This window comes from Epinephelus fuscoguttatus, linkage group LG8 (genome assembly GCF_011397635.1).
Source record: "Epinephelus fuscoguttatus linkage group LG8, E.fuscoguttatus.final_Chr_v1".
In the NCBI taxonomy this organism is placed as follows: domain Eukaryota; kingdom Metazoa; phylum Chordata; class Actinopteri; order Perciformes; family Serranidae; genus Epinephelus; species Epinephelus fuscoguttatus.
Genome location: NC_064759.1, coordinates 38,142,178 through 38,159,351, shown reverse-complemented (window position 1 = coordinate 38,159,351; position 17,174 = coordinate 38,142,178). Strand labels below are relative to the sequence as shown.

The window sequence follows — 17,174 nt, the reverse complement described above, 5'->3', positions numbered from 1 at the left end:
CTATATTGTGACATTTCCAATGGGCTCCATGCGCCTAATATCTGTTACTAACCCTGTGCAGAATGTGACACATCAAAAAAATAAATTAAAAATAGGGTAAAAATCTTACCTCCTGACTAACTATTCACTGAGTCAAAGACAAAAATATTGAGCCCATACTGTTGGGCATTTGTTACAGATGATTTTTAAGTACAGTAAACAATCATATCTAACCCCCTTTTATGTAAAATATGAATAACAGGAAAATAATACAGGTGTAACTAGACCAAATAGTGCGTTGTTATCCTCAAGGAAAAGAAATTTCATTCACATAAAACACACAAAAAAGCCATCAAAAATACAGCAATCAAGCCTCTTCATTAAAGTACAGTATCTTAAAAATCATGGCATGACAATACAATTCTGTGAAATACATTTTTATTCATTTTTGTGCTAGTAGGAAAATAGCAAAACAAAAGGTATCATGCATGTGTAGTAGAAAAAAAAAATTCAATGCAGTTTTTGGGCTGGCATTGAGCAGAGTCACAAGCATTGTTAAGAGGGCACAAATAGTTTAGATTGCATCAAGACAATGTTGACCACTATGAAACCTTTAGACAACAAGTACAATATAACTAATCCTGTTGTATAAAATAGATATGACCAACAGCAGCGAATCCTTTAATCCTCCAAGCACACATTGTAAGGGTTATGGTTTTACAAGTTGGATCATGACTCCCTATGTGTCTATACCTAGGCATTTCCATGGCCTACAAATACTTTTAAATTGCACTGCATGTTTTGAGATGGAGCAATGTTTGTGTTTTCCATTGTGACCGGTCATGGAAATTTTATTTTGAGTCTGTGAAGAGACATGGAAAAGTTTTGACATTTTGTCCGTGAAAATGTGTGGGAGCCCTGTTAAAACCTCATCTAGTAGTCTATACTATATAGTGAGCGCTGCCCCTTTCCAGTGTTCTGCTTTGCTGTCAGAAACCTGGTGAAGGTCATCCAATGATAATGCTTTCTGAGACAGTGTTGTTGTGTTGCTCCCCTCAGGCCTGGCCAGGGCCAAGTCCGTCCCCAGCCATACCTACTCCAACGAGGTGGTGACCCTATGGTACAGGCCTCCAGATGTCCTGCTGGGATCCACAGACTACTCCACCTGCCTGGACATGTGGTGAGTACTCCTAACCCCTGACCCTGAAATCCCCCTCACTCTCTTTGTGTAATTAATCTTTGATTTATCCAGGTAGTTCCTTGAAGATATAGATCTGTTTCTTTTTTCTGCACAAAACCCATTTCAACCCACTTATATGTAGCTCAGTCTAACCCGAGGGTGTGTTCAGTGTAGTATGCTGTAGATCAGTCCTTGGATAAATATGTGCCCTTGATCGTTGTTGCCTCGTATGTATTTTCTCTCTGTGGTCACCCTTCTTCCCACTAATAGTGTGGATCTGGAGATGCAGAATCACACACATCCATCACATTCACACTTATACCCACAGATGGAGCTACTACAGATATGCATGAAGCAACTACTAAAATGCAGTATGCTTATCATTTCATTGGACTCTAACTAGACTTTGAACAACAGACACATTAGCAGGCATATTATCCCATGTCTAGATGTGATATAAATTGAAGTAGGGCTGCATGATTTGGGGGGCAAATTTAATCTCATTTTTAATACAGTTAAAATTTACAATTAAATTTTGCTTTTTTTCATTCCAAAAGGCATCTTAGCAAGCCAAACCTTAAGCCGAAAACACATCAAGCAGTGGCAAGGGGAAACTCGCTGTGGTAAATACATCTGCAGCCAGGATGCTCGTTCATGTGTTTCAGATGGGAAGAAATTCTTTGTAACATAGGTCACCATGTCACAGCAGTAACAAGACTCAGTTTACTGATTGGCTGTGGGTATTCTCTGACTGCAATTCACCGCTAAAAGTTAAGCTAATCCCAACCTTTCTGTTGGCCACACTTTGCCGCAGACTCATCTGGCTGGCAGCAAGAGCTTTCCACAGACGTCGCATGGCAGCTTGCCGCAGCCTGAACTTCTCCACTGCTAGGTGTTTTTTCAGCATTAGCTAATTATCTGTAGAAAAAAACTAGCAATTGAGCTAACATAAGGCAATATAGTGCATTAGTGGTGTACTTCCTCAACCAGCATTTGTATGTGGGGCCCATGTGGGTAGTAAAAAGGTTGAAAAATTGGCCATATATGGAATTGTCCACAGGCTTGGTGTTGTCCCAATGCCAACTGCCCACATCGATGGTCTTACCCAAGTTGGCTGGACATGGTTATGCTATGGCTACTGGGCACAAAGTGGGTATGAGCCCAAACTGTGCATCTTATCTGGGGGCTACTTGGGTAAACCCACCCATGAGGGCAGTTGGTATGGAGACAATATGTAACCCATGAACAATACCAAAAATGGCCCATTTTCCAGCCCATAAATTACCCACATCAGCCCTATGTACAAGTGTTGGCGGGTCAGTTCTTAACATTCATTATTAAAAACAAACTTGACATTATTTTAGTGATAACAAAGATACCGTTTTGTTATCTTACAGCCCCTCTTAATACTGTTCAGCACAATAGCTGCCTTAGCTAAGGTTAGTGAGTGCTTTTTCATGGACAGGTTAATTCCCTTTTCATTCGGAATGAAAGTTCATTCCTGTCAAAAGTGATCTTGTAAACACCTAATTCGGAATGAAAATGGCCAATGCGATTGAAAATTCAATCTGATGTAAAGGGCTGGAATATTCCGTTTCTAATTCCGAATGAAAGAATTTCATTCCGGTCTTTCTGCACATGCTCGTTTCCTTGCCCTATTGGCACAATGACGTCTATAGCGCGCATAGCAACAAGCTGAGAAAGCAGTCTGACTCTTCTCCGTCGTCCTTCGTTGTTTTCTTCCGGTAAACGTAAACATGTAACATCCGCCCCTCCCCCTATCCGATTAGAAACCTTCCCTGCCCCAAACCTTGCGCGGATCCGAATACAGGCGATTAAAAGGCGATAAAACTGATCTCCCATGTAAATCCTCATTCGGGACGAATATTTCACATGTAAACTACCTGGAAAAACTTAAATTCCAAATGATTTCATTCAGATTTATTTCATTCTGAATAAGAAGCCATCATGTAATCGCACCCATTGTCACAGTCTGACAGGATGGGCTGCTTTCACATCACCAAATCCAGAAGGTCATGATTCAGAGGTTTCCAGGCGATGAATATAAAACAGACATATGATGTGCATAGTGCTTAAATTTGGAAATTCTCGTGACTTTTTACTATCTGCCAGCTCACTTAACAGATACCAAGCTGACTGCTAACCAGCTCCTCTGGTTAGAAAATGACAAGAATTAAATATGTATTGTACATATTTTCTATGCACAGAGAGACTTTTTTAACAGAAAAACATACAGTCATTCCATGCTTCCCATTAATTATACATATAAGCAGCTGTGCAGTGTGTTCTGGTAACCCTGCATGCATTCTGTGAGAGAGGGCGTCACATTGGCTGCTCCTCTATTGCATTAGGTTGAGGTTCAGGCAGCCAATTCGTTGCCTCTGGAAAATCATTTCTCACCTGTTGTCAACTATTTTTGTAGTACAGTGAAAACCATTTAAAGTCATCATGTCAGCCCAGGTCCAATTGATCATCATATGTGGATGTTAATGATCACCGATTTTCCCTCTTTGTCTTTATTTCTCATGCATAATACTGTCTCATTTACATTTGTCTATTTATTACCTTATATTACACATTCTGTAAGCAGACTACTTGATTAATAAAAGTAAATAATTTAAACAGTTTTAAACAGCATTTGTATAGGAATGATTGTCTCAAGCTTTTTGATGCATGTAAGTGGTTACTGCACTGAAACCTATATCACAATAAGCTTTTTCCACTATGTAAAAGAACATTTCCAAATGAGCCACCATGTTGATTCAGTCTGAAATCTGGCAGCAGAGAGTCGACCAGTGAAAGCACACCCATCAGGCGTCCAAAGCTGGGATGTGGTGTGACCCCTTGCATCCACAAACTCCCCTGTGGACACGCACCATTAGTGATGTTGCATCTGTTACCAGAGCTTTTAGACATGTTTGCGATACATTTAGATAATTATATTGTTGATAACTCTTAAAATTGGCCTAGCATGTAGCATTAATGCAACAAATTAGCAAAGATACAGGAAAATAAATATACAAATGGTAATCAATCATGATGGCTTAACAACACGTACAAAAAAAACAAAGATCAAACTTTATTATTAAAATGATAAATTATGTTCTGGAAAAAAACATAGAAAAAAATAAACTAATGAGACAGATTTCAAGAATTTGAATTTTTGCCCGATTCATCATCTGGTAGTTTTAGCTCATTTAGAAGTAAGACTTTAAATCAAGTTGAGCAAAACTGCAGCAAATGCTCGAACAGGAGGTGGAAAATGAGTATACCCCAGAGATGGAGGTATCTGTTTCCCCTGCTAGACCAGCCATTCTCCACCTAGTGTCCCTTTCCCCCGAGGCTTTCTTCCAGCACTACTTGGTGACCCCTTCTGTCTGGGCACTCAGCAGGGACATTCCATGAACCCCAGCTGCATCCTGCAGCATCCAATTACAGAACAGTTGGGGGCTTTGGGGGTCTGGGAGGCAGAGGGATAGTGTCTGCTTCAAGGGTATTTGCAGGTGGGCAATCTATAGGGTGGCGTTCCATTCCACTGAGATTCACCCTGCGACACACACACACACACACACACACACACACACACACACACACACACACACACAGCCACACAGTCACCCTGGTCACTTAGGAAGCAGTCTTCCATGAAGAAACATCTCTTCCAGGACCCAAAGGTTGTGCAGATCTGTCTTCCTGCCATGAGAAGCATCCATCACAGCAGCCTACAGGTTACAGGCTGCCATCTGTGAGGAGAGGGGACGTGATGGAAGACCGGCAAAGAGCTGCTCTATTTTTAGCTTCCTGCAGCTCTCACTCACGTCCGTCAATCATAGTCAACACTGAGATCACTCAGGTGTGGTCATGCACAGATTAATGTACAGCTGTGGTAGGCTGAAGTGCATAACAACTTCAACTAAAATGGCAAGGCTGGTGTTATTCTCTATTTCTATGCCTCTGCGCTGCCGATAGCCATGACCAGAGGAATTATGTTTTCAGGTTGTCTGTCTGTCTGTCTGTCTGTCTGTCTGTCTGTCTTTCCTTCCTTCCGTCCCAATTTTGCGATATCTCAGTAACAACTTGAGAGAATCTCTTCAAATTAATCTTAAATACTCACCTGGGCCCAAGGATGTACTAATCAGATTTTGGTAGTCAAAGGTCAAGGTCACTGTGACCTGGTCTGTCTTATTCTCGTGAATGTGATATCTCATTTTAACATTCAACATTTTAAGGATATTTCCTTAAATTTGGCAGAAACATCCATTTAGACTCAAGGAGGAACTGATTAGATTTTGGTCTGTAAAAGTCAAGGTCACTGTGACCTTGCCTGCATGTCATTCTCATGAACACAATGGGCTCTAGTTTCCCAGCGTAGCGCAGGGTGGCGCAGGGTGGCGAACCCTGCGCAGAGCTAGTTTCGAGCAGCGCAACCCGAGGCGCGCTCAGTTTGGTAGTTTGGCAGATCGAGGTGCGCTGAGATGGGTGTGGCGGCGCAGCAGGGGGAGGTGTCGACAGATCCAGCTTGGCACAGTGACAGTTTTGTGCCAAAAGGCTTCACCGAAGGTGCGCTAAAAGCTCGCCAGCTGAAACCAGGTCTACTGTCAGTGCAGGGGGAGCGCAGCCGGTGTAAGCTGAAGTTTGGCTGACCGGCGGACAGTGCGCACACGTCACCAAAACCTCACAGGCAGGTTTCCAGAATGTCAGGCACATTAACAATGCAATAAATAGCCAAAAAAACACTATTCAATGCAACTATCTGCAATCAGCACATAAATGTATCTCTATATCGAGACTGTCCCGTCACATCTGATGTCAGATCAAAGGGGACTGGCACCGTTGGGCATGTTTGGCACGCGTAATGGAAACCCAACCTGATTTGATTAACACAGCTGCAAACTAATGAGTTCACATCCCTCTCAGCCAACCACAAACAGCCACAGCATCATATAGGGAGTATATATTCAGCATCTGTCATCTTAGAAAAGTCAAAAGAAAAGAAACAGAGTGAGACTGCGAGAGAGAAAGAGAGAGCGTGCGCACGAGAGAAACGCAACATTGATTTACAATTGTGGTGACCTCCTCCCAGGCTACCTTTGCATCATCAGCCTGTGGAGGTCTGCTCGCAGTTCCGTATATTCGGACACTGCGAGCAGACCTCCTGGACCAAAACATCAGTTTCCTCCTGGGAGAAGTTTGGCCGTCTGACGTTGCTGCTCTCTTCTGCAATGGCGAATTGAGTAAACTCTCATTACACCTTCGCGCGGCGCATTTAAGGGCGAGGAGAGAGGCTCATTTGATTGGTGTCAGGTGTGTAAGACCCACTCCACGCCTTCTCTTCTCTCTCTTTCCGACTTGCGCCGGTAGGAGGGACGGAGGTGGGAAAGAGGAGTAGCTGCACCAGGTGCACGGTGTGCCAAACTTACAAAATCCACCTGGCCACATCCAGTTGGCGAAGCGCAGGTGCGCTGAGACCCCACTGCGCCCGGTCTGTGAAACTAGAGCCCCATATCTCAAGAAATCCTTAAAAGAATTTCCTAAAATTATGCACAAATATTTATTTGGGCTCAACATTGAACTGATTAGAATTTGGTGGGCAATAGTGAAGGTCACCGTGACCTTGCATCTATCCCATTCTTGTAAGTGCAATATTTCAATAAGGCTTTAAGAGAAATGTCTTCAAATTTGGCACTTAAACTCAAGGATGAACTGATTAAAATTTGATTTTCTTCTATACATATATATAACTTCATTCTAAAAAGACTATTCATTTATTTCCTGAAACAGCTGGTCACTATAGTTTTTAACAAACCTTACCCTTACTCAAACAGAAAGAAACAAAAACAGTGGAAGACTCCACTGTGGAGCTCTACAGCACAGATGAATAGGATATATCAGGCTTTGATATATACACCAAGACATTATATTTACACCTCATATCTAAGTGCACAATTTGACACTCCAAGCTCAGTAAAAAAAATAATAAAGAAGCGCATAAATATATTTTGGAGAGAAACTATCATGTCTCTGACTGCTACTCCAAGGGCTTCTCTGCGTACCCACTAATACATCATCTGACTAACTGTCAGAAATAACCTACCTCAATTCTCTAAATGGTAACTGTGGCCCACTGTAACACTCTGTCAGGATGAGTGTGTGAAAGTGCACAGAGAAGAGATGTTAAGAGAGCCAGACAGGTCACTGTGAGCAAGCGTCCAAGGGTTTGACACCAAGGACACCAAGTGGGGTGTTTCAAAGCAGGCAAATGAGTAAAACAGAGTGAGGGATGAAAAAAAGAAACCGGGGAAATTATTCATTGAGCACTGGAGTGATTTTCCTTTGCTCAAAATTATTTATTCTTTGTTCCAATTTTTCTGTGCTCACAGTGTCCCATTGCACCTGTCAGAAATGAGACACAAATATAACTTCACCATCAGTGAGATCGGTTCATTGGTGGATTTGGTTTTGTCAATGGATTTGTTAAAACAAAATATAGAATACTGCCAGTGTTGCAAATCAACCTCCATGTGGCATCTGTATCAAAGTGAAGAAAAAAGACATATTCTCAAACTGATTCTGTAACCTCAACTTGAACTGTTATATTTCTTGGTGTGAGTGAGAGGTTTATCTCTCTGTCACTGGTACACAACATGTCATCAGAGTTGTGTTATTTATGTACTCTCTGAACCTGATTACATCTGGTATTAACATGCATTTCAGTAATTCGAGCACAAGTGGACAGCCAACACACATTGCCATCCACAACTGTGCCTATCGTAAGTCTCCAGCTTACTGCCTACATCACTTATGCTAGAGGGTCAAAGGGCTCCACAAACAGTTTTTATGTCCACACTCTCTAGCTGCTCCCTAACCACGCTAGCAGTTGTGTAGGCTGGAGATCTTGCTGTAAGCAGAATTCAACATGTCTCCTTCAATAGGGGGAAACGATGGACTGTCACACAACACTCCGTCCAACTTGTCATAAAATGGGCAAGTTATAGAGCGCTAGGGCGCTGTCACCAAAATGACGTATTTTCCTGTTACTTGCTTGTTGGGAAAGCATTGGGAGCATAAGCATTTACACTACTAAAATGTGGACAAATGCATCCCAGATTATTAGAAGCATAGTCACACTGTAGCCCTCAGTGCAGTGAGCGACCCTTCTGGTTCTTTACTAGCATTGTCTCAATATGACACTTGATAAACTAAAGATATTGTATGAACATAAGTATCTTTTTACTGTATTGCACTGAATCCCACATATGTACAAGCTCATTTAAGACTGTCTGTGAGTGAATACCAGATTTAAACAATAAAGCAGAGGCTTTCCTGTTGCATTACAGATCTGCTCTCAGCCAGGTCTGCTGCCGTCAGGAGGCTTCATTAACTGTCTGTAAGCAAACAGGCCTGTATTTACTGAGGCTAATTTACTATGTGCTAAAACTTAAGGAGCGCAGCTGGCCCCACTGACTCACTGAATCACTGAGATGTTACAGTTACAGCCTCCAGTGGCTCTGATGCTTGAACCCGGAAGCATGACACAAAGACAGTCTGAGTGAGATCAAAGTTCTCCTTTACTGAGGTCCAAAAACAGGCAAGGGTCAAAACCACATAATCAATTAGAATAGGCTAATTTATCCAGGCAAGGGGCATGCCAAAAATCAACAATTAGGAAAAAGGAAAGCAGGTGAGTGTGTTGGCAGGGAAGGTCAGGTGATGGAAAAGGTGAGAAAGGGCTACTGTAGGACTGGAGGGAGTGGCTGGATCTGGGATTACAGGGAGGCCGTATCCCAATGTTCCCCCCCAAAGGCCTAAGGCCTGAATACTCAGAGACTTAGGGTACAATCACACAGGGGCAAAACCTCCTGTTCACTTCCATTTCATACAAACAAAGGGGTGAATAAAACCTTTGCATATGGAGGTAAAGCAAATTTGCATCTTTGCATTGCATTGATTTCAACTTTGATGCACTTTGACATGCACAACCAATAACAAAGGAGTATGTAGTATTTGGAGTAGACAGAGATTGTTGCCACGTTAAACCAGCTGATATCATATGATATTGGCCATGAAAAATACAACCTGCCCCACATGAAAGATGCTGCCTTGCTGGCAGTGAGTCTGGGAGGCAGGCATGGAAGATAAGAAAATGGAAAATTATACCAATAAATCACATTTTGCTGTATTTATTAACATGCTAGCTAACATTAGCTGGCATGCTAGCTGTTCATTTGTGTACAATATCTGTACATAAATAAATGCATACAAACATATAACATTATATGCAGGGTATACAGTTACAAGTTTAGATTATTGTGACCAACCTCACTTTGGGGATGAATTAAGTTCTTTCTATTCTTTTCAATTCTATAATCTAAACCTGTCAATTGTATACCCTGTATATAATTATACATGGTGCTGAAGTGGTTGGGATGAGAGTCAGCACATCCACATCTGAGGCCATGGAGTAGAACCGCTGCTCCTTCGTGTCGAAAGGGGCCAGTTGAGGTGTTTCGAGCATCTGATTAGGATGCATCCTCGGTGCCTCCTGTTGGCGGTGTTCTGGGAACGTCCCACCGGTAGGAAGCCCCAGGGTAGACCCAGAACATGCTGGAGGGATTACATATCTCATCTGGCCTGGAGCACTTTGGAGGAGCCTGAAAGCATCGCTGGGGAAAGAGAGGTCTGGGGTGCTTTGCTTGGCCTGCTGCCCCAACAACCAGCTTTGGATAAGCAGATGAAAATGGATGGATGGATGGATGGATGGATGGATGGATGGATGGACCTTTCTTGTTAAGTCTGGTCTTGTATACCTTCTCTCACTGTTAGAGGAATTCATCCAGTATTAGAGGTATATCATATGACTGGCCCGACAGCAAAGTGATTGACAGGTACAGCCCTATAGATGAAATGGGATTATTTGGATGCTGACCTCATACTCACACCCTTCAGGTAACGTCTGTATGCTCCAGTAGACATACTGGATGCCGAGATCAGAGCTGTGCCATGAAGATGGATGCATCTTCATGGCACAGGATTACATTCACGACAGGCTTCATGACCATTGAAATGGAAAGAATGTGGACATTTTGAGGGATGAATTTATAGTTTAATTATTCTCTCTTTCTCTCTCCCTGTCTTTGCATTGCTGGTGTTTGGGCTCAGAGGGAGCGAGCACTGAGGCAGAAAGTGAATCTGTCAAGAAACAATAGCCCTCTGGCAAATGAGCACTGACAACAGTTTACACACACACACACACACACACACACACACACACACACACACTCATTGGACTTGATACTTCTCGGTGTAACAGCTCCTCACAGGTTGCATTGATTTACCGATTTACTGATTTCAACCTACACTTACAGTCTAACAGCCTGTAGGAAGAAAACGTATCAATATCTTCTCATAATGACTTTCACTCTGAGGCTTGTTGAGGTGATTACTGTAAACAGTGAGCATTGCAGATGTATACAAAGACCCTACCAGTCATTGTTAAACCTCAGTTGTGTTTTTCACTGATTGTAATGATGGTGCTGTTATATTTGGCAGCAAAGCTGTCAGTGATATCAGAATAAATTAAAACAATCCAGTGTTTGAAACCGAGCCAGTATTGAATGGGAGGCCTTATCATGTGTTGTTCTCTTTTAAAGGGGAGTGGGCTGCATTTTCATTGAGATGATCCAAGGAGTGGCTGCCTTTCCTGGGATGAAGGACATCCAGGACCAGCTGGAGAGGATATTCCTGGTGAGTCACTGATGCTGCAGTGTCTAAGTTCGTGCGCTGTATGAGTGTGTTATGAAGGCAGCTATTGTAGAAAAGCTCGTACCCTGCGGCCTGCACCAGTACTGCTGGATCTCCTTTCTTTTCAGTCCAACAACAGCAGGAATATGGCTGACACATAGAAAACTGTGCCATAGACATATAAATCATGAAGGACTGTGAAAGGACTTCTAAATTTTGAGCCTGCTCTGGACTTCAATAGATCAGGCATCAGCGGTTGGATATTAAACCCAGCCTGCACTAATTGACATAATATCGACACAATTTGTCCATTACTTGCTGGATAAGAAAAACATGCTATAAGAAGTGAGTGCAAAGTTCTAACTTGTAAACTCTTGTAAACAAGACCTGACAAATAATTAAATGCCAACTTCCAACACTCGACAGTTTAGACATATGGACATATTTTGGTCAGTATTCAAAACAGTGCATATGGACAAATCTGTGCTTAAGTCCATGCATACAAACATTTTAAAGCCAGGACTCATCAGTATTTTCTTGAATTTGTCCGTACTTTGCAAACACCATTAGACCTTCCTTAGACCATGTGTATGCACAAATGACGAAGGTCCAGCTGTCTTTGAAAATGTAAACACACACTCTTTAACTAAATGCATAACATATAAGACCCATATTCATTAAAAAAGGCTTTAATAGACAACATCATGTAAAACCATTAATTAACTAATGCATTGGCCAAATGCATAAAATAATTATGAAGCTGACGCCCTTTCATCCTCATTAATTATTGTTATAATTAAAATATTCAACTGTGGCAAAAAAAGTGTCCCAGTCCTTGCTCACAGTGGAGTTTATGACACTGTCTATATTGAAATGTAACAGTTTTGGTTTTCATTGGTTTTATCGACTTGGTTTATAATACAATGGCTACTCCCACCAATTTCTAGTTCCATGAAACTGCACATTTATGAAGATTATATAAAAGATTATGATTTACCTCCCAAGCAGAAGTTAAGATGACATATCTTGCTGGAAGTTATGGCAGCCTGTGCTTTCAGGAAAGAGCACATCAGAGACTGACATAAGATGCTGGATTGGAATGACGAGTGGCTTATTAGCTGTTTCCCACTGCCAAGACATTCATATGTGCATAGAAACAGCTTCCCCACTTTCTCCAAGATACACTTCTAGACAAATGTATTTCCTTTTATAGAGAAATGGGGATGTGACAGTATGCTGATTGCAAATAGCAAGCATGCGATTGTAGACAGTATGTCGGCTTGCTGAAGCAAAAGAGGCGTGACTGACGTGACATGTAACGCAACAGCATCAGCCTCTACTGTAACATACAACAAACCCGTTGGCAGCACTTTATGAAATCAGCAAAACATCACACCCGTGTCACCCATGATCCTGTCCCTTTTATACAGACGTTGTTGCGGCACTGTTACTACCTCCGATGCCCACTTAAAAGCAAGACAACTCTGTCCGCCCATTCTGCAACTGTACCTTTTATACAGAACGGCGAGGCAGAATTACAGCGTGAAATTCCTGCCTTGAAGTGGTAGGTTAAAGGGGGCTTAGAATGATTCTGATTCACTGACATACGCATGGCGGTAAGTACGAAATTGGCCAGTGCACATGCATCATTACTGTGATGGTAATTTTACATGCACACTTATTTAGTTTGCAAAGTAAGGCCATTTCTACACACATATTAGTGAATGAAGCCTAATCACTTACTGTAACATGAAAGAGCATTATTTTAAATGTATCCTTTTCCGCCCGATTATGCACCTACAGTGCAACTCTTAAACTCCTAGATTTGCTGACACGTGAAGCCTTATGCTTTACCTGTAAGACTCACATGCAGAGCGTATCTCGTGCTTTGCTGCTGACAGCTCTGTCAGCTGACATGTTGATCACAGTGGACAGCAGTAGAGGAGGAGGTGGCAGCTTATGATCTGGTTCAGGAGTAGCATCCATCACCAGTGCTGAGAGTGTCAGAGGGGCAAGCAGAAGCAAAGATGGAGAAACAGAGCAAGCGCCTGTCCTGTTTCTCTATCACCCTTCTCTTTATTTCCATTACAGTTAGGTTTGCAGTGAGGTAAGTCTGATGCAAGTCTGGGTTTGTAGAACTTTGTATTCTGCCATGTTGTTATCTCGTACAATGACACAGCAGCAATGAAAAAGTCTGATGCTTTCTACTTGTCTTTTTCAAGCGGCGCTCATAAGCTGCAAAATGCTTGCATTTAAAACACCATACAGGTAGATTGGGCTCATTTATCTCTGTGTATTATGTGAGAAATGAAACATATTTCAGTGAGACAGGCAAATATCACCTGGAGCATGAATCTTAGTTTGTGTTGCAACATGCTGATGGCAGGGTCAGAATGTGGTGTAAACACCATGAATCATTACTTTCTCTGTGCCTTGTAGTAAAGCTACAGGCTGATAGTCTAATGATGTGTGTTTTCTACACACATAGTCGACCTGTTAATATCAGTCTAGTCTCAGTTTTCTGTGCACCAGCACTGATGCTGACCAGGTGTATCCATCTGTGGCCAGTCTGTTTGAAATTGGAAAACCTCCAGCAGGATATCACAGTGTGTCACAAAGCACCTATCATCTCAAGATGCTCCTGGGAATGTTTCAGTCACATCAACAGAGTGCTTTTAATTGAGATCAAACACAGGGTTTGTAGCATAAATGCAAATGATGATGGTACTGAGTCAACATGGACCAAAGATTCACAGTAATGTGGCTTACCTGACAACTGAATAATAGTATAGTGGCTATTGAGTGATTACGTATGTACTGTATGTATATATGCATTGGATTACAGGCTGATATGTACAGTACAGGCCAAAAGTTTGGACACACCTTCTCATTCAATGCGTTTTCTTTATTTTCATGACTATTTACATTGTAGATTCTCACTGAAGGCATCAAAACTATGAATGAACACATGTGGAGTTATGTACTTAACAAAAAAAGGTGAAATAACTGAAAACATGTTTTATATTCTAGTTTCTTCAAAATAGCCACCCTTTGCTCTGATTACTGCTTTGCACACTCTTGGCATTCTCTCCATGAGCTTCAAGAGGTAGTCACCTGAAATGGTTTTCCAACAGTCTTGAAGGAGTTCCCAGAGGTGTTTAGCACTTGTTGGCCCCTTTGCCTTCACTCTGCGGTCCAGCTCACCCCAAACCATCTCCATTGGGTTCAGGTCCGGTGACTGTGGAGGCCAGGTCATCTGCCGCAGCACTCCATCACTCTCCTTCTTGGTCAAATAGCCCTTACACAGCCTGGAGGTGTGTTTGGGGTCATTGTCCTGTTGAAAAATAAATGATCGCCCAGCTAAACGCAAACCGGATGGGATGGCATGTCGCTGCAGGATGCTGTGGTAGCCATGCTGGTTCAGTGTGCCTTCAATTTTGAATAAATCCCCAACAGTGTCACCAGCAAAACACCCCACACCATCACACCTCCTCCTCCATGCTTCACAGTGGGAACCAGGCATGTGGAATCCATCCGTTCACCTTTTCTGCGTCTCACAAAGACACGGCGTTGGAACCAAAGATCTCAAATTTGGACTCATCAGACCAAAGCACAGATTTCCACTGGTCTAATGTCCATTCCTTGTGTTTCTTGGCCCAAACAAATCTCTTCTGCTTGTTGCCTCTCCTTAGCAGTGGTTTCCTAGCAGCTATTTGACCATGAAGGCCTGATTCGTGCAGTCTCCTCTTAACAGTTGTTCTAGAGATGGGTCTGCTGCTAGAACTCTGTGTGGCATTCATCTGGTCTCTGATCTGAGCTGCTGTTAACTTGCGATTTCTGAGGCTGGTGACTCGGATGAACTTATCCTCAGAAGCAGAGGTGACTCTTGGTCTTCCTTTCCTGGGTCGGTCCTCATGTGTGCCAGTTTCGTTGCAGCGCTTGATGGTTTTTGCGACTCCACTTGGGGACACATTTAAAGTTTTTGCAATTTTCCGGACTGACTGACCTTCATTTCTTAAAGTAATGATGGCCACTCGTTTTTATTTAGTTAGCTGATTGGTTCTTGCCATAATATGAATTTTAACAGTTGTCCAATAGGGCTGTCGGCTGTGTATTAACCTGACTTCTGCACAACACAACTGATGGTCCCAACCCCATTGACAAAGCAAGAAATTCCACTAATTAACCCTGATAAGGCACACCTGTGAAGTGGAAACCATTTCAGGTGACTACCTCTTGAAGCTCATGGAGAGAATGCCAAGAGTGTGCAAAGCAGTAATCAGAGCAAAGGGTGGCTATTTTGAAGAAACTAGAATATAAAACATGTTTTCAGTTATTTCACCTTTTTTTGTTAAGTACATAACTCCACATGTGTTCATTCATAGTTTTGATGCCTTCAGTGAGAATCTACAATGTAAATAGTCATGAAAATAAAGAAAACGCATTGAATGAGAAGGTGTGTCCAAACTTTTGGCCTGTACTGTATATATATATATATATATACATACATACATGTTTTCAACATATATATATGCCTTCTCTCAAATGTAATTGAACCACCATTACCTTCTTCCTAACCACACTCACCAACTGTACCACCTCACAGAAGGAAGTGTGCATCTACTGCTAGCTCACCTAGTGCCACTGAGATAGCTAACAATACAGCTCAGCCGAGGAGAATGCCGTTAAAGTTTCACAAGCAAAAGCTTCTTATCCATGAGTAGATGCACTCTTTCTTCTGCACGGTGATACGGTTGGTGGGTGTAGTTTGGTAGACAGAAAATAGTTCCTACATGAAACTGCTCACAACAAAGTCTGTGGATTATCTTGAGTAAATTTTTGGGCAATTTGAGCACCACAAGCTGAGTGCCATCTAGTTCCATTATATTCAAGAAAATGCAGACATCTCTATATTTCCAACACTTGGCAACTCACACCAAAACAATCTAGATTGATAAATAGATTACAGGTAAGAGGAAATATATGTGTTTTACTTTGGGGGGGTGAACTGTACCTTTAAAGGGAAGTGAGGTATCATGAATCTTCGAATCGCCTGATCTGCCATCTCCCCATATAATTTCATCCCCAATCTCTTAATTGAAGTGGAGTGTAGCAGGGCAGACATAATGGATTTATATTCATAGGCTGGAAGGGCCTGAATAATTAATGTAGAAAATTACAGAGACGAGAGTATGAAAGGGTTCGTCCAGGGAAGAAGTCAAGTATGGAGACAAAGCATGTTCACTGCTGTTTGGCCTGTGGGCTGCAGGGTAAAGATATGCATCTGAGATTGGATGGATTTTGGATGAAGGGATGAGTGGAGGTGGAGGAAGCCCTGCAGGCAGGGGATCTCTCACAAAGCAGGGAAACCTAGCAGGAGGAGAGGCAGATGAAGAAAAATGCTTCTTATTGATTGTCTTTTACGCCAGAGGGGAAAAGTGGGGCTTCTTGTGCACATCTGTAAGAGGCTTCAGTCCTCAGTGATCCCGGCTCCCCTCTCAGACACAAAGACACTCCATGATTGGACGAGAGAGAAGGGAGGTCCGACAGTGGGATGGCCGCTGGCCAGACTGACGATGAGGCTCAGCTGCACGCTGCCTCCCCACAGAGGCTTGCCAGTTTGGTCAGCTTTCTTTTTTCTAACTCTCTGGCGCCATCATGGAGGTCCATTGGAAAATTGAATGTAGGCAAAAAAAGACATAAATGACAGTCAGTCTAAACAAAGAGCCTGAATACCTGACAGAGAATACCTGATAAGAAGTAATTTGATGAAATTGTAAATCTGTTCAGAAGCACAGGGACTAATTAATTCTACAAGTAGAGTCTTTAAAGAGATGACTGACTTCGGTGAATCTGAACTAACCCTTTTAAATCTCAGGGTGACACAATAACACAAACATACTAACTGATGGAGGCAGCAGTAGACCAGCAGCTCCCGTGCTCAGCAATGTTGAATGATGTTTCTTTTTTTTTTCAGTTGAGTCTGGCTTTACACAGAGCCATATAATGGACTCAGTTCCCTCTCAGGAATTGCTGTGTGACGGCAAGGTAAAGCTGTGGAAATTTTCTCAATATAGCGTACACTTAAACTGATGCTGATTTTTTTAGGTGGGACTTTTTGCTAGGTAATTCAATGATTCACGATGAGATAAAACTGTTTTAGAACGTTGCAGAGAAAATTTGCAAGCTTGACTCGCAGCTGGTTTTAGAATATTAAGCTTGTCACCTGTTTCTACAGCCAGCCAATCTGCTT

The 17,174-nt window shown here is 42.2% G+C and overlaps 1 protein-coding gene across 3 annotated transcripts in view; it reads left to right on the top strand.

Moving 5' to 3' along the window:
• Positions 1-17,174, top strand: part of cdk14 (cyclin-dependent kinase 14) — a 278,138-nt gene that overhangs the window by 157,545 nt on the left and 103,419 nt on the right. For all 3 annotated transcript variants that reach the window (XM_049584038.1, XM_049584040.1, XM_049584039.1), the window contains 2 exons: positions 1,039-1,159; positions 10,831-10,924. In XM_049584038.1, the coding sequence (XP_049439995.1) occupies positions 1,039-1,159; positions 10,831-10,924 (215 nt within the window). The remainder of the gene's footprint in view (positions 1-1,038; positions 1,160-10,830; positions 10,925-17,174) is intronic.